This window comes from Magnolia sinica, chromosome 9, assembly GCF_029962835.1.
Source record: "Magnolia sinica isolate HGM2019 chromosome 9, MsV1, whole genome shotgun sequence".
NCBI classification, from domain to species: domain Eukaryota; kingdom Viridiplantae; phylum Streptophyta; class Magnoliopsida; order Magnoliales; family Magnoliaceae; genus Magnolia; species Magnolia sinica.
Window position 1 is genome coordinate 19632107 of NC_080581.1, and position 21894 is coordinate 19654000.

A 21894-nucleotide genomic window follows, 5' to 3' on the forward strand; every position below is an offset into this window, starting at 1 on the left:
CAAACATCACATTAAAAATGTTTGTAACCTAATTTAGTGATTTTTCTTTTGCTTTTGAATGTATTGCTTGTGTTTCCACACGTCTTCTTACATTTATAAATTATAGGAATAGACATTGAATATACTTGCATTAATTCAGTTAGACAACACATAGATTAGGACCCCATACAAAGAAAACTTATTATGTGTACTTGTTTTTTTTATGATGTTTTGATTTATAAGTGTGTATTGATGTCTTTTTTAACAATCACCGAAGTTTCATAAAAAAATTCAACCAATTTTCCAATGTTTCCCCATGTTTCCAACAACAGTGATACATTACACGATACAACCGATATATCCCATGCGATAACCGATACGTATCCGTATCCCAAGAATGCGATACGTAACACGATACTAATATTTTGAACACTGGTAGAGAGGACGGGTAGCAGGGCTTGAGGGCCCAACCCATAGAAAGCAGAAGATAGCTGGCCTCACCCTCTAGTCACACATGCTGTGGGTATGCAATAAGTGAGCTCACCTACCCAAGGAATAGATAAGGAGTCGAGTCCTGAGTCTCGCCTCCTCTAAACCGGGGCTGTCCTCCGAAAAGAAGCAAGTGATCAAGGAGAATTGCATTGTGCCCAAAGAATAAGAAGTTCTTCCAAGACCATTGCTCAATCAGCATACTCTAGCACGGGTTCCCGGGGACTCATCTTCTCAGTTATTACCCCTTGCTATCCTCTCTATCCATTCTTCTTCGTTTGTGTATAGCTACCCTTCACTTGAATCCTATTCTAAGTTCAATGTCGGGGAGTGGGATATGGATAAGAGGAAATCATTATGTCTCGTGACGGGATCCCAACTCAACAGTGTATGCTACTAATGCAAGACAACTAACCACTTTCTTTAAAAGCTTGAACCGATAGAGCGTGGATTCCGAATATGTATTCTTTTTTGGTTTTAAACATGTTTATAATGGTGAAACGGGCCATTCTGGTAAGAGTGTTATCTCGGGCCAATATTTAATTTTCTAAATTAGATGAAGAGGAATATACATCTATAAGATGTTGATGCATGAAGTATGAAATGAACTCATAACTGATAAAATGATGTCTTCCCTGATCATTTGACACCATTTTTCTCAAGAAATTTGAGGAAAAAAAAAACTAAAAATTATATCTAGAAATAGTTTCAAGCTGATTTAGGACCTCACAAAACCCTCCAAACAGCCTAAAATTCATGCAATCTGTGGAAAGCATCCCACTAATGCATATTCCTAATCATTTGACACCATTTCTCTTAAACGATTTGAGGAAGAAAAAAAAAACCAAATTTGAATGAACAACGTTGGGCCGATTTGGGACCACTAGAGTGTCCCCAAATCAGGTCGAAATTCACGCAATCCGTAGCATTCATCCCATTAATGCATATAATTGACCATTTGATATCATTTTCCTAAAGGAATTTGGGAAAAAAAAAAAAATTTAAATAAATCTGGGACTATTCATTCCAAAAATGACAAAAAAAAAAAAAAAAAAAAAAAAGAAGAAGAAGAAGAAGAAGAAAAATAGATGGAAAAACTGATTTAGTGCATGCAGGTGTAGATCCAAACTCCATGCATGTATTTGAACAATCTACACACCAAATATTTTACACAAAATAATAAAAATTGCTAAAAATTATATAAAAACCAGCAAAAATACAAAAAGAAAAGAAAAAATATAAAAACATAACCAAATCGAACAAACATCTAGCAAGCTTTGGTCGATTTGGTAATGTAATGTTGAGTCAATAACTTTGCGGCAAGAAAAAAATTACATATTTTTATTTTCCCCAAATTCAGCCCCATATCTTCAATTCTTCGAAAGCGGCTTAAATCTTGTGTTTTAATCTTCAAGGATTGCACAAATCTAGTTGAAAATAAGTTAAAAGTAGTCCCAAAAATCAAAAATATCAAAAAGTAGAGGAGAAATGGAAAATTCTGCAACACATCCCACAAAGGGGGGCTTATATACACAAAACGGCCCTGTGCCGTTACACTAAACCATAATGAACTGTTATGGTCTAAACTTTTTGGAATAGGTTGTTACGACCCCATAACGCATAACGGCCCGAACCATTACCATTACAAAAAGGCCATCACGTAACCATTTTTAATACCTTAGTATTAAGGTCTGCTTAGAGAGGCACTCATAACTGGGGACAGATTCTTGGGCTCCAAGGATATTTCCCAATGCTCTGGCCCAGGGGAGCGGCTGTTGCTCATCTCTCCTTTACCAATTGAAGACCCGAGACCCAAGGGGCCAGCAGACCATAATCAAGAGTGGGTAGTTGGAAAGGTAGGAAACAAGGAGTGCCAAAATTTCAAGAGTAGTGTTAGTGTTAAAGAACTTGATTGGATCAGTGGCTGCATCCAGTGAGTCGAGAGCAGAGTGAGGGTAACTATAAGGTGGCAATGATGATATATTTGCTATTTTTAAAGCCCTTGAAGAAAGGGAGAGAGTATTGAAAAGAAAATTGGGGAAAGAAAACATGTAAGAAGCAAAAAACCATGTAAGAGAGAACTCCTCAGACTTGGTCATCAGTGAACTATGACAAAGTACGAGGTTTGGGCCTTACTTCCAAGAGAGGCCAGGTGAAACAGTTCTGAAAGGTGTAGTCACTCTTCAGGAGACTAAAATGCAAATGTGGGATAGAAGATTGATAACATCTATTTGGCCAGGTACTTCTTTTGATTGGGTGGCTTTTAATTCAAATGGGGCTGCAAGTGGGATATTTACCATTTGGGATGACAGAATGCTGGCTAAGGAAGATGATGGTCTGGTCGGTTTTCCATCCTGATTCTTTTAAAAACTTTTAGCACAAGGAGATTATGGTTGTTCACTGCAATTTATGGTTCTAATGATGCTAGCATCAGGCATATATTTTGGGATGAGTTGAATGGGTCCAGAAGTAGGTGGGATGGTCCTTAGTGTGTAGGAGGAAATTTTAATATGGTTCAATTCCCTTGTGAGAAATCTAGTAATTGTCCTGCCAGCATAAGGGCACTCTCCCGGAGCCACGATCCCCAACACTTCCACCCAAGAGCTAATAAGGCATTTAACTTAGCAATGGCTGACGAGATTGACGCACTTCCATTAAAGGGTTTTGCATTTACTTATCAACTATGTAGTCATGGATATAAATTCAAAGTCAAACCCATAAGTACGGATTAAAAAAGGATGATACAAATAAAAGTTTTCTTTTCATTGAATTAAAAGCATGTGTTGCTTCTCTCTCTAGGTATGTATTGCCTCATGTGATGCCCTTCTCGTGCAAATTAATTGTGGGAGATTATTCGCATGTTGCGAACCACTCTATCTTGGGCCTAACTTTCAATTTGGAAAAAAGAACATTGTGGTTTGATCAATCAAAAAAGGTATGACTATTCAAAATCATCTATTTTCAATTTGGTTACATCCATTGTTCAGAGTATCCCCGATATTATTGAAATATCTCCAATATTATCCCTATCTCTACCTCGGCGATACCGATAACACTGGTAGCGATACCAATAGCACCAGTAGTCTTAGAAATTCCAAGTATCAACGATGTATCGCTAAGTATCGCCAATGTATCGATATCGCCAATGAATCGCCAATATTTTCGACTATATAAATTCCAAGTGTCGCTTGTATCGCCAATATATTAATATCGCCAATATTTTCGACTATGTAAATTCCAAGCGTCGCTTGTATCACCAATGTATTGGCGATATTTCAATAATATCACTAATATATTGATATTAACAAAATTTTGTTTATTAAAAAACTTTCCATTTCAAATTTTTTTAATGGCCGAATGGTTGTATGTGGTGTTCAAATTATCGACAATAATATCGCTCATATCACAATATTATCATTATCGCAACATTGGGCGATATCGAATTCGAGGCCACTGTCTTTCGTTTCCTTCCCAGTTATTGACGATTTCTCGACAAAATATAGTGTGTTGTCAATATTCTAAAATATCAACAGATATTTTGATGGAAGATTGGACGGATGGTTGGATGGATGGGATGGTTGGACTGGTTTCTTACAACAGCACATGCTTTTAGGACCCCATTAAATGAAAACTTATAATGTATGCATTCTTTTTGTAATTGTTTATTCCTAAATATGTAAATATGTGTATTTTAGCATCTCCTGAAGTTTCATTGAAAAAATCCACCATTTTCCCCATGTTTCCCCACATTTTCCGATTATCGACGATATTATCATCGATATCGATATTGTTTCCGTCAGTGTTCGAAATATCGGTATCGTGTTACATACCACACCCTTGGGATACGGATACGTATCGATTATCGAATGGGATATATTAGTTGTATCGCGTAATGTATCGTTATTGTTGGAAACACGGGGTAACATTGCGAAATTGGTCGAATTTTTCAATGAAACTTCAGTGATTGTTAAAAGGACATCAATACCATGGTGTGCCGTAAAGGCCGTTACGGGGCCGTAAAGGTAACGGTGGCAACCGTTACACGTAACAGAATCGTAACAACTGTAACAACCGTTATGGAAAAAAAATGACCCGTAATTGCCATTAACAGCACGTTACATCTCCTATAAAGGCCATAATAGTCCTTTAATGGTCTATTACAAGACATATATAGGTTTTTCATACTTTTTAATCAACATTTCAGGGCAGATACAAGTTTTTCGGGGGTTTTTTTAATAAATAAAAAATAAAAAAGAGAGACCGTAATGGCCGTAACAGCCGTTATGTCCCGTATCGTAAAGGTAATGGTGGTGGCCGTTATGGCCACCGTTACCGTTACAAAACACCTTGATCAATACACACTCATAAATCAAAGAGAGAGAGAGAGAGAGAGAGAGAGAGAGAGAGAGAGAGAGAGAGAACAAGTGCACGTAATAGGTTTTCTTTGCATGGTGCCCTAATATATGCATTGTCTAACTAAATTGATGCAAGTATATTCAAAGTCTATTCATATAATTTATAAATGTAAGAAGATGTGTAGAGACATAAGCAATACATTCAAAAGCAAAAGAAGAATCACTAGATCAAGTCACACACATGTTTGATTTTATGTTTGGACACAAGATTACAACCAATTTGCAAGAAATTAGGAAATTTTGTTTTTTTTTTTCAATTTTCTGCAACTCGGCCCATCTCCCCCAAATCTTAAAGTCAAAGCTCCCAATCCATGATTTTTCATGCAAAACATGAAAAATCCTGGATTTGTAACAATTTGACACTAAATTAACATGATTTGCAGAAGGAGAAGAAAAAAAGGATCGAAAAAACGAAAACGCTCACCAGATCGAGCATGTGGGATACATCCCACTACTTGTGCACTTCGTATCGCATGGGTGGGATACAAGATATAGCATGGGATATATCGGTCGATATCATCAATACTTAAAACATTGGTTTCCGTATCCCCAACCAGCGAAACTTGTAGCAATACCGATACTTCAAACATTGGTTTTATCAATGTCTTTTCAAGTGGTCTCACATCAGAAAACAAATGTGAATGATCGAGATGATCAGATTCGATTAGGGAAGGAGGGCCTTAGAGCACTGGTTGATACATATGGTTGTAGGATTGGAAAGTTGATGTCGTCCTATCTTAGTCTTCCTTTGTGTGTGGGCAAGCCAACAAAGCGTCTACAGGAAGTGGTGGAAAGGGTGGTGTGGAAATTATCAGCTTGAAAGAGTAGGTATCTCCTTAAGGAGTTGGATAAACTTCATGAAAACCGCTGTCCAACTTGTCAATCTACTTCATGTCCCTACCTAAATGGCTGATTGAGGCCATTAATCATATGGAGTAGCTTTAGCATGATTTTCTTTGGCAAAGGTTCGACCTAGTGTGATAGAAGGAGGTATCTCAGCCTCAATAGAAGGGGATTCAGGGATGAAGAATCTCTAAGCCATGAATCAAGGTTTGCTTGGGAAAATCGCTATGGAGGTTTAGTTCGGATAATGATAGTTATTGAAGCAAATCATATCCTTCAAATATGGGGTTGCTGAAGAAGGATGGCTGATGCGGACACGGGTGCATTCAAGGTGTACCAACGAAGAAAGCGCCAACCACAAGTGCCGTCCTTGTGGATAGGCGAATATTGAGGAGCTGAAGACCTTTCACATGTGATTGGACATATAGAAGACCCCACTTAGGGAAGACACATGTGAAGGAAGATTGGAGAAAGAGGACCGAGCGCCCAAACTTTCCCATACTTATGTTATTTGCACGTTTTTTGACTTAGTTAGCGGTCTTTTAGTAATCTTATATCTTTATTTGCTTATCCTAGGGGTATTTTAATAATTTTATGTCTTTATGTGCTTATTTAAGTGGGGTAAAGCCCTAAACACGAATTTCAACTATTGATGAATGAAAAGCAAACCCTTTGGTTGCCTCCTTCCTCTCTTCTCTCTAATGGTGCTTCTTCTCTCCCCTTGATCTTCTTCTTCTAATTTCTTCTTGTGCCCCTCCAACTTCCTCAAGGTAATAACTTTCTTTCTTCTATTTTTTTTTTTTTTTGGCTAATTCCTCTTAGATAAAAATCTTGAGAACCTATCTAAACCCTAAATCCCCAAATTCTCAAAACCCAAATACGAGAAACTGATTGGTTCTTAGGAATAGAGATCTTCATTGATCGATTGGGTGTGACCATGCAAGATCGGGAGGTCTCATCCTCCGGATCCAACCTAAGTAGTAATTGAATTCCATACTCCATGGTTGTAGTGATGGCCCGCTCCATTGCATGTTTCCTTTATGATTTTCTCAGAGTTATGATGATTATTGTTAGAATTTTAGATCATTTATTCCTTTTATTTCCACTGTTTAATTATCTCCATGAGCATGCATCATAATTAGGGCTGTCCTGCGTCAAATTTGGTATCAAAGCCTAGGCTTGCATGGTTTTTGTCTAGATCGAGTTATCAAATTAGGGTTTTGATTTTTAGGTTTAACTTGGGAAAGTTTCAAGTTTAGAAAGTTTTCAATTTTCGAAACTTTCCAATTTTAGAAAGTTCCTAATCTGGAAAATTTTCCGATTTGAGTTGTTTCTTGTTTCAACTTAATTGTGTCGGTTCATAGTAGTTTTGCATTCATCGCATTCATCTTGAAAGTCATAACACCTAGTAGTCTAGTTAGGTAGAGTTTGGTTCAAGTCTTCATTGTATGCCCACGAGAAGAGGTAGAGGTTTCGGACTTCAACCTACCATGAATAACGAGTAGTTATCTGAGCAACTTGCTCAATTGATACAAAAGATAACCGCCCTAGAAGCGAGTCAAAGGCGTGAGTTTGCCCGCCTTGAGAACCAAATTACCACCACCATGACTAAGGTGGAGCAACTAGAGGCGTCCCAAAAGGAAAACCCCGCTGTAGGGGAAGATGCGCACTCCCAAGTGGAAGGAATCATTGAAGAACGTGCTGCCACACGTGGTGGTAGTGAGGATAGAGATCGTGGTAACGGTCGTGGTGTGGTGCGAGAGGCACGAACCACATGTGGTCATCAAGACCGTTATGATCCAGATGAGCGTGCGATGAAGAGTGTGAGAGTTGAGGCTCCAAGTTTTGATGGACGCTTGGATCCCAAGGCATTCCTTGACTGGATTGCTGACATGGACCACTACTTTGAGTGGTATGGCATGTCAGAAAACCGTCAAATGCGGTTTGCTAAGATGAAGCTTGTGGGTCAAGCCAAACTCTTCTAGACCAACACCGAGCGTAGGATAAAGAGAGTTGGTAGATCCCCTATCACACATTGGTATGAGATGAAAGAGAAGTTGAAGGAGAAGTACCTTCCTCTCTCATACCGTCAGAAGCTCCTTGACCAATGGCAATCCTTACGCCAAGGGTCAATGCCTGCCGCTGACTACATCGCTAAATTTGAAGAGTATGTGATGCGATGTGATATCCGAGAAGACCCTCTAGTAACGCTCTCGCGTTTTAAGACGGGCCTTTGTGCGGATCTTCAGTGCGAGCTTATTACTCGGCCCTTAACGAACTTAGATGAAGCATATCAAGTCGTGCAGGAGTTAGAGCAGTATCTGAAGGCTCCTGTCGTTCGTCGTTTTGAGTCCCGAGACTCCAATGCTAGATCTAGTTCCCAAGGAACTAGACCTAATATTGGTAATCAACCTAGGGCACAGGCGACCATTCCGCCTAGGCCTAGGGAGGACAAGGGCAAAGGGGTTCTTGGTGCCGGTCCTAGTAACATGAGCCAAGTGAGGTGCTATGAGTGTGGCAACCTTGGCCACATGTCTAATCAGTGTCCTACGAAGAGCCGTGGGAGAGCCTTAGTTATAGGCGAGTCCCACGAGGGTGGAGATGACCAGGGTGATTATGAAGTTGAAGAGTATCACCCTGAAGGAGGACTTACTGATGAAGAAGAAGTGGATGGAGAAGCAACGCTTGCAGTAGTCAGGCGTGTGTTAGCTCAGTCTAGAAGTAGTGTTGACTGGCGTCGAAGCACTATCTTCTACACTATTGCCAAGTGTGGTGAAAAGAATTGTAAGGTGATAGTGGACAGTGGAAGTTGTCAGAATGTGATTTCCACTAGAAACTTAGATCGCTTAAATGTGAAATCTACACCTCATCCAGACCCGTATAAAGTTTCTTGGGTTGACAAGACATCCCTACTTGTCACCTAGCAATGTCTAGTCCCCATCGAGTTTGGGTCATATAAAGAGTCCCTGTGGTGTGATGTTTTACCTATGGATGTGGGACATGTTATCCTAGGTAGACCGTGGCTATTCGATAATGATGTCACGATCTTTGGCCGTTCGAATGCGTATACTTTTATGTATAATGATAAAAAAATCAAACTTAAAAAATGGAGTCAAAAAAAAAAAAAAAAAAAATGAAAAAAAAAAAAAAAAAAAAAAAACAAAAAAAAAAAAAATAAAAAAAAAAAAAATAAAAAAAAATATAAAAATAAAAAAAAAAAAAAAAAACAAAAAAAAAAAAAAAAAAAAAAAAAAAAAAAAAAAAAATAAAAATAAAAAAAAAAAAAAAAAAAAAAAAAAAAAAAAAAAAAAAAAAAAAAAAAAAAAAAAAATAAAAAAAAAAAAAAAAAAAAAAAAAAAAAAAAAAAAAAAAAAAAAAAAAAAAAAAAAAAAAAAAAAAAAAAAAAAAAAAAAAAAAAAAAAAAAAAAAAAAAAAAAAAAAAAAAAAAAAAAAAAAAAAAAAAAAAAAAAAAAAAAAAAAAAAAAAAAAAAAAAAAAAAAAAACAAAAAAAAAAAAAAAAAAAAAAAAAAAAAAAAAAAAAAAAAAAAAAAAAAAAAAAAAAAAAAAAAAAAAAAAAAAAAAAAAAAAAAAAAAAAAAAAAAAAATAAAAAAAAAAAAAAAAAAAAAAAAAAAAAAAAAAAAAAAAAAAAAAAAAAAAAAAAAAAAAAAAAAAAAAAAAAAAAAAAAAAAAAAAAAAAAAAAAAAAAAAAAAAAAAAAAAAAAAAAAAAAAAAAAAAAAAAAAAAAAAAAAAAAAAAAAAAAAAAAAAAAAAAAAAAAAAAAAAAAAAAAAAAAAAAAAAAAAAAAAAAAAAAAAAAAAAAATATATTAAAAAAAAAAAAAAAAAAAAAAAAAAAAAAAAAAAAAAAAAAAAAAAAAAAAAAAAAAAAAAAAAAAAAAAAAAAAAAAAAAAAAAAAAAAAAAAAAAAAAAAAAAAAAAAAAAATTTGGACTTGCTGCCTTCACTTCTTTTGAGCCGCTCACACAACTCTGCGTAGTGAACTCTTTTCCAGTTGTATTCTTGGGTGGCAGAGGATTTAGCTTGACCTTCTTGCCCTAAAACTAGAATGTACACACATTTGAACGACCAAATATGGTAACATCCCTGTCATAGAGCCACGGCCTACCCAGAATGACATGGCCCACATCTATAGGAACAACATCACACCAAATTGTGTCTTTATAAGATCCGAACTGAATAAGGACAAGACAACGGTGCGAGACTGGAATGGATGTTTCATCAACCCAGGAGATTCTATAGGGTTGAGGATGGGCTTCCAGCTTCAAGCCCAAACGACTCACAGTGCTAGTCGATGCCACGTGGGCACAACTACCACTATCTACGATCATCTTACAGATCTTTTCCCCACATTTTGCATAAGTGTAGAAGATCGTGTTGCGGCGCCAGTCATCAGTGTTCTTGGCTTGAGCTAGGGCGCAACGCACAATTGCGAGGGTCAAAGACTCTTGTGCTCCCTCTTCCTCATCACTAGGGGTTCCGACTGGCTCATATTCCTCCTCCTCACTATCACTCTCTGGGGGCACTACTTCTACTTGCCCATCAATAAGGAGTACTTTGGTGCCCTCTCTCGTGCCGCACTGGTGAGCAAAGTGACCAAACCCCTGACACCTAAAACACCTAGTGGCCCTACTTCCACGTGAACTAGACCCGACAATCTCTTTACCCTTATCATCCTTAGGTCTGGGCTGAACATTAGGGGAAGGTTTGTTTTGGAATCCCGTGTTAGGTCTAGCCCCAAAGGGATTGGCCTTAGTACCAGATTCGCGAAAGTCAAACCGCCTTCCCACAGATGCTTTAAGGTATTGCTCGACATCTAACACTGGTTGGTACAACTGTTCGATAGTGTTTATGTCTTTGGCGAGCAATTCTCTCCTAATGTCAGGACGGAGGCCCATTTTAAAACGAGCAAGGGTGAGTACGGGGTCCTCATCAACCTCACAGCGGGTCGAGTACTCTTCGAATTTCTCAATATAGTCAGCAACACTCATGGAACCCTGTCGAAGAGACTGTCACTCCTCAATCAACCGCATGCGATAAGAGAAAGGGAGGTACTTCTCTTTCAACGTTTCTTTCATTTCTCCCCAATGGACTATTGGAAGTTCCCTCGCTCTTTCTTTTTTTCGCTCAACCGTCGCCCAAAACCTCTTTGCTTGACCCACAAGCTTCATCTTGGCGAATCGGACTCGTCGAGCATCCGACATATCATACCACTCAAAATAGTGGTCCATATCCGCCAACCAATCTAAAAAAGCTTTAGGGTCCAAGTGACCATCAAAAGTAGGAGCATCTACCCTAACTCCCTTGAGGAGTTGTGCATCTAGGTCATATTGATCATGATGTCCCTCACGGGATGGGTGCACAGGTACGCGCCCATGACCAGCTCCTTGGCCGCCTCCATTCCTTGGTCTAACCTCCCGACCAACTGCCTGAGATTGGGCATCCTCCCCAGTGGTGGGGTTTGCCCTGAAGGAGGCCTCTATTTCTTCAAGACGTTTATCTATGTGTTGTTCCAAATGCTTATTCAAGGACTCAACTTGCTGGGCTAACTTGGCCACTGTTTCTTGTAGTTGCTCCATGTTTAATGTGGGGTGCAAACCGAAGCCGCGACCCGTACGTGTGAGCATACACTGACTTGCTCAACCTAAGGACCTGTTATGACAACTATATGCGTCTAAAAACTAAATGACCCTACGAGACTCTATATGAAGGAGACTACACACTGTTACTAAAATTCAGCTATATATGATGGACTGAATGCATGAAGGACTCAAACAAACTAAACCCTAAATATGTGGTGAATTCCCCTATAAGAACCCTAGGCTCTGATACCAAATTTGATGCAGGACATGGAAAATTAAATATGATATGCAAGATTGCAGGCTTAGATCACACCAATTCAGAAACAATCACACAAATTCCACATCCCACATGAAAATCCAAACATTCAATTAAAGGGGAATCTATGCGGGTCCAAGCCGACACAGGCTAGGACTGGACCAATAAAATTATAAACCAAACAATGTCAAAGGGAAATAAAATCAACTACTCATGCATAAAAATCAGTCCCTAATCCAAGGGATTCCCTAATTTCAATTCAAGGAACCCTAAGGTGATAAAAAGGGGCAAATCAATTAGGGATCATGTAATATAGGGTTAGGATTCATGAAAAAATGACTATGAGAGGATAAAGAGGATAAAAACCTGAGCCAAAAGATGATCCCGCGTGTGGACAACAACAATGGCCCAAACGAACGTGCGTGTGATCCCGGCCGCACGTGTGTGGGGCCCACTATTCAGAAAAAGGCCACCTTGGCCCTGGTCAGCCAGGGATGGACTCCAAAACCCCCAAATCTCAGCTCGATCCGATGTACGATTTGTGCGTGGTGCTCCGCCGAAGTTTCAGCTCGCCTGCGGGCCGAAATTTGGAAACCTGCTTCAATGAAGAAATCTGATGCAACAAAGGGACAAATTCGAAGTACGGATGGTGGGGGAAGATGGGAAAAAAGATGATGGAAGATGGGGGTGAATCGGGATCGATGTGGCTTCGCACCACGGTAGTTAGCCCTTCGAAAAGGGAGGGCTTCGCACCCACTTTTGAATTCTTCCACAACTCACGAAGAGAGCAGAAAAATAAAGCAGAAATTTTTTATTAACTTCAATAAATGAAAAGAACTACAAAGGGTGCCTATTTATAGGGAGAACCCTATACCCAAAAACTCGCACCATGTGCGACACCTATTACTTGGCGATGAAGTAAACTAAAATAAAAATCAAACAAGAAAATCTAAAGCGTTCACGATGTTCTAAATAATAACAATAAGCAAAACTTAAAATATAAAACCATTCCGACGAGTGGGCCACGATCATGAGATCCCATGGTGGGCTTTTCTTGACTATCGGGCCACTTTTCTGAACCAAAACTTGTCTTCTAGCTAGGAGGCCCTCCCTGGACGTCGTCATCGAGCCAGATCGATGGTGGGGTCCTCCTTCTGCGTGCGTACGTGCGTAGGGGTGGTGGTGTGCGGGCGTGCGTGTGCACGATGTCCTCATCAGATATTTACCATTTGGGATGACAAAATGCTGGCTAAGGAAGATGATGGTCTGGTCGGTTTTCCATCCTGATTCTTTTAAAAACTTTTAGCACAGGGAGATTATGGTTGTTCACTGCAATTTATGGTTCTAATGATGCTAGCATCAGGCATATATTTTGGGATGAGTTGAATGGGTCCAGAAGTAGGTGGGATGGTCCTTAGTGTGTAGGAGGAAATTTTAATATGGTTCAATTCCCTTGTGAGAAATCTAGTAAATGTCCTGCCAGCATAAGGGCACTCTCCCAGAGCCACGATCCCCAACACTTCCACCCAAGAGCTAATAAGGCATTTAACTTAGCAATGGCTGACAAGATTGACACACTTCCATTAAAGGGTTTTGCATTTACTTATCAACTATGTAGTCATGGATATAAATTCAAAGTCAAACCCATAAGTACGGATTAAAAAAGGATGATACAAATAAAAGTTTTCTTTTCATTGAATTAAAAGCATGTGTTGCTTCTCTCTCTAGGTATGTATTGCCTCATGTGATGCCCTTCTCATGCAAATTAATTGTGGGAGATTATTCGCATGTTGCGAACCACTCTATCTTGGGCCTAACTTTCAATTTGGAAAAAAGAACATTGTGGTTTGATCAATCAGAAAAGGTATGACTATTCAAAATCATCTATTTTCAATTTGGTTACATCCATTGTTCAGGGTATCCCCGATATTATCGAAATATCTCCAATATTATCCCTATCTCTACCTCGGCGATACCGATAACACTAGTAGCGATACCAATAGCACCAGTAGTCTCAGAAATTCCAAGTATCAACAATGTATCGCTAAGTATCGCCAATGTATCGATATCACCAATGAATCGCCAATATTTTCGACTATATAAATTCCAAGTGTCGCTTGTATCGCCAATATATTAATATCGCCAATATATTAATATCGCCAATATTTTCAACTACGTAAATTCCAAGCGTCGCTTGTATCGCCTATGTATTGGCGATATTTCAATAATATCACTAATATATTGATATTAACAAAATTTTGTTTATTAAAAAACTTTCCATTTCAAATTTTTTTAATGGCCGAATGGTTGTATGTGGTGTTCAAATTGTCGACAATAATATCGCTCATATCACAATATTATCATTATCGCAACATTGGGCGATATTGAATTCGAGGCCACTGTCTTTCGTTTCCTTTCCAGTTATTGACGATTTCTCGACAAAATATAGTGTGTTGTCAATATTCTGAATATCGACAGATATTTTGATGGAAGATTGGACGGATGGTTTGATGGATGGGATGGTTGGACTGGTTTCTTACAATAGCACATGCTTTTAGGACCCCATTAAATGAAAACTTATTATGTATGCATTCTTTTTGTAATTGTTTATTCCTAAATATGTAAATATGTGTATTTTAGCGTCTCCTGAAGTTTCATTGAAAAAATCCACCATTTTCCCCATGTTTCCCCACATTTTCCGATTATCGACGATATTATCATCGATATCGATATTGTTTCCGTCAGTGTTCGAAATATCGGTATCGTGTTACGTACCACACCCTTGGGATATGGATACGTATCGGTTATCGAATGGGATATATTGGTTGTATCGCATAATGTATCGTTATTGTTGGAAACACGGGGTAACATTGGGAAATTGGTCGAATTTTTCAATGAAACTTCAGTGATTGTTAAAAGGACATCAATACCATGGTGTGCCGTAAAGGCTGTTACGGGGCCATAAAGGTAACAGTGGCAACCGTTACACGTAACGGAATCGCAACAACTGTAACAACCGTTATGGAAAAAAAATTTTAAAAAAATGACCCGTAATTGCCATTAACGGCACGTTACATCTCCTATAAAGGCCATAATAGTCCCTTCATGGTCTATTACAAGACATATATAGGTTTTTCATACTTTTTAATCAACATTACAGGGCAGATATAAGTTTTTCGGGGGTTTTTTTAATAAATAAAAAATAAAAAAGAGAGACCGTAATGGCCGTAACAGCCATTATGTCCCGTATCGTAAAGGTAATGGTGGTGGCCGTTATGGCAACCGTTACCGTTACAAAACACCTTGATCAATACACACTCATAAATCAGAGAGAGAGAGAGAGAGAGAGAGAGAGAGAGAGAGAGAGAGAGAACAAGTGCACGTAATAGGTTTTCTTTGCATGGTGCCCTAATATATGCATTGTCTAATTAAATTGATGCAAGTATATTCAAAGTCTATTCATATAATTTATAAATGTAAGAAGACGTGTAGAGACATAAGCAATACATTCAAAAGCAAAAGAAGAATCACTAGATCAAGTCACACACATGTTTGATTTTATGTTTGGACACAAGATTACAACCAATTTGCAAGAAATTAGGAAATTTTGTTTTTTTTTTTCAATTTTCCGCAACTCGGCCCATCTCCCCCAAATCTTAAAGTCAAAGAGATTTGTAACAATTTGACACTAAATTAACATGATTTGCAGAAGGAGAAGAAAAAAAGGATTGAAAAAACGAAAACGCTCACTAGATCGAGCATGTGGGATACATCCCACTACTTGTGGACTTCGTATCGCATGGGTGGGATACAAGATATAGCATGGGATATATCGGTCGATATCATCAATACTTAAAACATTGGTTTCCGTATCCCCAACCAGCGAAACTTGTAGCAATACCGATACTTCAAACATTGGTTATATCAATGTCTTTTCAAGTGGTCTCACATCAGAGAACAAATGTGAATGATCGAGATGATCAGATTCAATTAGGGAAGGAGGGCCTTAGAGCACTGGTTGATACATATGGTTGTAGGATTGGAAAGTTGATGTCGTCCTATCCTAGTCTTCCTTTGTGTGTGGGCAAGCCAACAAAGCGTCTACAGGAAGTGGTGGAAAGGGTGGTGTGGAAATTATCAGCTTGAAAGAGTAGGTATCTCCTTAAGGAGTTGGATAAACTTCATGAAAACCGCTGTCCAACTTGTCAATCTACTTCATGTCCCTACCTAAATGGCTGATTGAGGCCATTAATCATATGGAGTAGCTTTAGCATGATTTTCTTTGGCAAAGGTTCGACCCAGTGTGATAGAAGGAGGTATCTCAGCCTCAATAGAAGGGGGTTCAGGGATGAAGAATCTCTAAGCCATGAATCAAGGTTTGCTTGGGAAAATCGCTATGGAGGTTTAGTTCGGATAATGCTAGTTATTGAAGCAAATCATATCCTGCAAATATGGGGTTGCTGAAGAAGGATGGCTAACTCTTCCATCTTTGCAGCACAAGGCAATCTTGTGTTTGGAAAGCGATGGAAAATGGTTGGGAGGACTTCTAATAGGATTGTATTTGCAGTGGCAAATGGAGCCAAGATCATATTTTGGGAAGATGTAGATAGGACTCTCTCACTCTCGCAGGACTTTCTTAGTCTATATCGTGCCTCTTTTGACTGAGGAGCTATGATCGAGCAGGGTTTTTGTTTGACAGCAGGAGAAATGGTTTGTTCCCTAAATTTTGATAGGAATTTGAGGGGAGGAGAAGTTGAAATTTTATGCTTTAGCTTCCCAAATCAATAGTTTCTCATCATCTCCTTCTAGCTCTGATAGTTGGCATTGGAGGTATTCTTCGCCAGAAAAGTTTCCAGTCAAATCTAATTATAGCTTGATCATCAGTGGTTCCCCCAGCGATGTAGTGGCCTTTGTATGATGATTACAAATGTTTTGCATCCTATGCATAAGATTCACAGAATCAATTGATCATCTTTTAATTCATGGTTTGGAGAGAGTTCCTTCTCTTTGGATTGCAATAGGTGATGCCCAACTCAATTGAGAATTTTTATCATGCATGGATTAGTGAAGTATTGGTAACAAAGAAAAATTTTCTTCAGCACCTTTCCTCTCTAGCCAGATTATGGTGCCTATGGAGAGGACGGAACAACTGTACTTCCAATAATAGTTCTGTGTCTAGTGAAGTAGCATGCACTAGGGCCAAAGGAAATGTAGTATCTTGGGTTGTGAGATCGACAAGCATAAGAGGAAAGACCTCATCGGATATCGAGCTTCAGGGATGCGATTGATATCTTCTTTGATCTCTTTTTGCTCCGTTAATAAATGTATTATTGTCATTCAAAAGAAGAAGAAGAAGGGAAAAAAACTGTCTTAAGTGGAGCCATCTATGAATTCAAACAACCCCTAAGGTTTCTTTGGAAGGCTGGATTTCATACCAACTTTCCTCCCAACATTTGATGACGCTCCTTAACGCACGCATCCTTCTTTGCTGCCAAACACACTGAAAAACCTCAGGGATTTTACCGCTAGGGGTTCCTTCTCAACCTATATGCCTTTACAGAAGCGAAAATGATCTTTCTTACCAATCACAAACCTTACCCCTTATGGAAACAAGTGCTATATGAGATTGAGACTCACAAATCATGGTAATGTTGTCCTACAGTAGAAGTCTTCACCCAAGATTTGTCATCACCATAAAACCCCAAAGTTTTACATACCCATGCAAATATTAATGCTTCTACTTTGCAAATTGGTTTTAGAAAGCCCAACCAATTTCATCGAGAGTGATAGTGTCTTTAAGGCATGAAAAAAGAACTGAGCTCCAACAGACATACTAGTTGAGACCTGAAAGCTTAAAATGGGTGACGGCCTCTATCTGATGCTTCAAAAATTAAACATGAAAAAAGACATCATCTAATTTGAGACAATGCAACACCAACATGTTATCTAAATTAACCATGAGTTACTTTTTGGCACTCAACAGTAGTTAAAATAACCACAAATTACATTTGGACACTCAACATGTTAGCTAGAATAACCATGTATTACATTTTGGACACCGGTGGTATTTTCTACTTTCCTTGATCATTTTCTAATTGTCATTTCTTGCATATTTTCCATTTGAAAGCGAGATACATAATCTGAACATAGAATTGCTTCTAAGTGCATTGTCATAGCTATTAGAAGATTCATAAGTCTGGATAGTTGATGAAACCACGACGACAACTCCTCCAGAAATTATGCAATTAGAATTTAGAAGTTCACACACTTAACGAGCAACAACAAGTGACTTAAAGAGTACATAAGAACTCCACATCAGAGAGATGAATCAATGAACCAGACCTGGGAACAATCGCGGGAGTGCACAGGGTGGAAAGATAACATGTCAACCTTGTTCAAGACCATTTGCCTCAACTTCTGCAGGTTGGGCAGCATGCAAGCATTAGATTTATAGAAAATATACTTAAAGCCCTCAAACACTTCTAAGGGTCTGATGCTCAGTCATGGATTAAAAAGTAATCTTAGTGTCCACATGGAGGAATCAGGACATTATTAGCTCCTACTAGAATTTGAACAGCTCAATTATACAACCTGAATTGATTAAAGATGCATGTATGCTAGAAGGAAATGGTATTCTAGTAGTTGACAAATATAGAAGGCATAGTGAATGGTGCTAGAAAAGGATGCCAATGTGATGAGATTGATTAACCAATAAAGCATCAGGAGAATGAGCAACAGTGTAAAAACCATTGGCCATACTAAAGAGTAAGACCACTTCAAAAGTAGATACATTGTTTTTTTTTTTTCGGGAAACATAAAATCAGATATGAGTTGTAGGTCACAGTTTATCTTACTGCATTTATCTGCTCAAGATCCACACCACGACGGATCATCCGCTCCCTACGCTTTACAGCAATCAGTTCTTTACGATGTTTCTTTTTCTCACCTGAATAAACACAGAATCATGACCAGCCGCTTGTGGTGAGCATATGAGGAAAACACAATAATCCTTGCTATTCTATTAACAACCAACACATTCTATGTTTTAAACTGCATGAATCAATGTGTGCAAGATCATCAGAGGTAAGCTCACGTCAAAAAGTGACTGTTGTATCATGATATGTACATTGCAATGGTATAATACAGATAAACTAGAGCAACAAAAAATAACAAAACAGGTGATGGACTTCAGAATCAAAAAGTTAACCCAATCATCAACACTAACATAATTAACAAATATGTGAATACTAATGTAGAAATACCACCCTACACATTATTTCACACAATTATGTCAAGATGTTCTAGTTATCTCCATGCCTAGAATTAGGTATTCCTAGATACTACTGGATCCTGGATTGTAGAGGATAGTGCAATTCTGATGAATGGATGTTGTATGTTGGATTTTCAGAACTATGAGCAATAAGTAAACCCAATTTAAGACAAGCAGCATCGATGTGCTACTTTTTAAGAGATCCTGCCATAAGACAGTGCAATCACCATCTATCTCTGGTAAGAAAGTCAAAAGGCTACCTTGACCCTCCCCCCCCCCCCCCAAAAGAAAAAAAAAAAAACCACAATGTCGGCTTTTTAGTTTTGTTTGAAACTCTAGATGGAATAGAAGTACCTTGGCTGCACTTGGATGCCCTAGTGAATTGGATTGCAATAATCAGTTAATAGAGAGGAAATTACCAACCATAATTACCTTCATTGTTACTCAACATGACAATGCTTATTCCCTCAATTTGAATACTGAATAGAGTCAATCTGGTCACCTCCATGTTATTCAAACAATTATAGCAATTCAATTCAATAGTGCATCTGAACGCAGCCGAATTAAAAGGGAAACCAATCTCTCCACTGATTAATCCATTTAATAAGTTGTATCTCACCTTGCAGAATGTTTACAAGAGTACATATTTAAAAAACAAAATAATAATAATAAGACAATACAATTGACAAAAAGATAGTAAGATGACATAAACAATAAGCATCACGAACTGATCCATCATAACAGCATGAAGGAAAACATTTATAAACTTTAGAATGCTGCCCGATTTATAGGAGACCATATTATCTGCATGACTGAAACATCTGACATCAAAGAGAACAGATATAAGAAACGTATGGTGTGAGCACAACTAGATAGCCCAAGATCAGCAAAGGACAGCAAAATGAAGTCCAAAGTAATCAATTTCTAATTTCTTGAAATAGTCACAGACACCAGAAGAAGTTTACCTTGAATATTCTTGAAATTCTTCATTTTCTCACCGGGCCATGACTGAGGTAGTCGAGGAACATATTTCTTTTTTCCCGAAGCCGTCCTCGAATCCTTCACAAACGGAAGATCATCCAAAGCAAGGGACCCAACATCCATAATTGACACACCCTTGCGCGAGTTTGCAAGATGTTTCTTCCTTGACTTGGGCTTTTTCATACCATACTCCTTTGACGCAATCTGTAGAGCAGTTCTGCCCAACTTTTCAGGACTTTCATCACTACTTCTGTTTGAACTTGAAGAACTGTCCTCTTCATCCAAAACCCGCCCCACCAACCATTCAGCATTCAAAAGTTCCGACCCACCACCAATCCCATCCAAGTAGTCTTCCGCCACATCATCGTCAACATCCAAACCACTATCAGATTCATCATCATCCTCTGATCCCTCACTATCTGATGACTCAGCAGACACGCTGCAAGACATCTCATCAGACTCTGAACTTCCACTATCAACCAAATCCCCATCAGTTTCATCGTTTTCATCTTCCGAGAGCTCAATATCTTCTGTATACAACCTCACACCTCCAATCGACAAGAACCCACCATTCTTCTTGGGGGGTGAGCCCTTTGCCGTTGACTTTACCTTGCCGTGGTCACACTTTCCAACACACATCTCGCTCTCGACAGAAGGTGAGACAACTCCTAGCCCTTCTCCTTCTCCATCATCCGCCTTCGCATCCTCGTCACAAAATCCCAACCCTATGTGGGAGCTGTCACCCAAGACTGAACACGAACCGTAATCGTAGGTGAAAGTCTCACCGCCAACAGGATCCAAACACGGCATTCGGTCCACATACCCGACAATTTTGGTCTCATTTGAGTCGACTAAAACAATCGGACTTGAATCAGATAGAACATGTGACTTCAAATGCGAAACCTCCTGAAAACGAGAGTCTTATCTCGCGGCCATGAATCAATTATATAAGCAGAAAAGAAAGCGATTGTTTACACCCCATCAATTGACACATACACCCTTCTTATCTACTTCTGGTATCAAATACACCTACTTTTTGAATCATTCCAGCACCGAAAGTAGAAACAAGCGGTGAATTCATCAAAAAGAGAGGGTGCACAAATCGAAACAGAGAATCATCAAGAAATTGAGGAACCTGAGGATTGACGGTCGGATACGCATAGCCAAAGGGATTGGAGGAAGGTTTCCGGGGGCGGTCGGTGGATGGGGGACCGTTCGATCTGCCGATATTCAACGGTGTGGATTTCGACCTCTCTTTGGCGGATTTTCCTGCATTTCGAAATGGAATCGAGCTTTCAAGGGTTTTGTCGGAAGAGTAGAAAGAGGCGAGAGAGAGATAAGAGACCTGGCTTCGAGGAAGGACGATCAGAGCCGTTGATTTGGAAATCTGATAGGAGGCCACCGCCGATGAAGAGAGATCTATTGGATTTGGCGCGATTGTTCTTGGCCAGCCTTCGTTTGCCACTTCCCATCGTGCGTAGGTTTGTTAAGCGTCACACCCGATGCAGGATAGAGAAAACAGAAGAGAGAGAGAGATGGATTGTCTCGTCAGGAACTCCCGCTCGCAACGGTGCCGTGCGATGGTTTATTTCCGGTGGAGCAATGGTGGAAGCGATTCGCGTGGCGATTCGCGGGAGAAAGCGGATTGCTTGGGACCCGCGCACAGAGATATCCTGTACTCGAGTCTGTGTTGGGCCCACAGAGAAGTTCCTGAAAAATCCACTCCGTCCATTTGTTTCAAAAGACCATAATAGGATAAAAATCTAAAAATCTGACATTTCTAGAACTCAAGCATACCACACAAAAGGAAACAGCAGGAAAGCAAACGTCCACCGTTGAAAATTTCCTGGATCTGACTATCACGTTTATATATCTTCTAAACCGTTCTTCTAAACCGTTCACGGAGTTTTCACCAATCAAATAAACTATAGGAACAGATACTATACTGATGCAGAACTTCTGTCGTCTCTAAAGCGTTCAATCCCCACCGTTTCGTGTGGCATGGCCCACCTGAGTTTTGGATCCGTCTGATTTTTAGGTTCGTTGGTGGTCTGGAAAAACAC

The 21894-nt window shown here is 38.8% G+C and overlaps 1 protein-coding gene across 3 annotated transcripts in view; it reads right to left on the reverse strand.

Annotated features, from left to right (window-relative positions):
* LOC131257025 (uncharacterized) overlaps nt 1–21454 on the reverse strand; it is a 34926-nt gene extending 13472 nt beyond the window's left edge. Inside the window, exons 1-5 of one of the 3 annotated variants that reach the window (XM_058258188.1) lie at nt 21177–21453; nt 20967–21100; nt 19816–20737; nt 18435–18526; nt 17923–17997 (exon numbers count right to left, since the gene is read on the reverse strand). In XM_058258188.1, the coding sequence (XP_058114171.1) occupies nt 17923–17997; nt 18435–18526; nt 19816–20737; nt 20967–21100; nt 21177–21303 (1350 nt within the window). In that variant the 5' untranslated portion in view covers nt 21304–21453. Of the gene's footprint in view, nt 1–17922; nt 17998–18434; nt 18527–19815; nt 20752–20966; nt 21101–21176 lie in introns of those variants that run through there. The other 2 variants (XM_058258189.1, XM_058258191.1) reach the window with 2 other exon arrangements.
* Nucleotides 21455–21894: the final 440 nt, after the last annotated feature.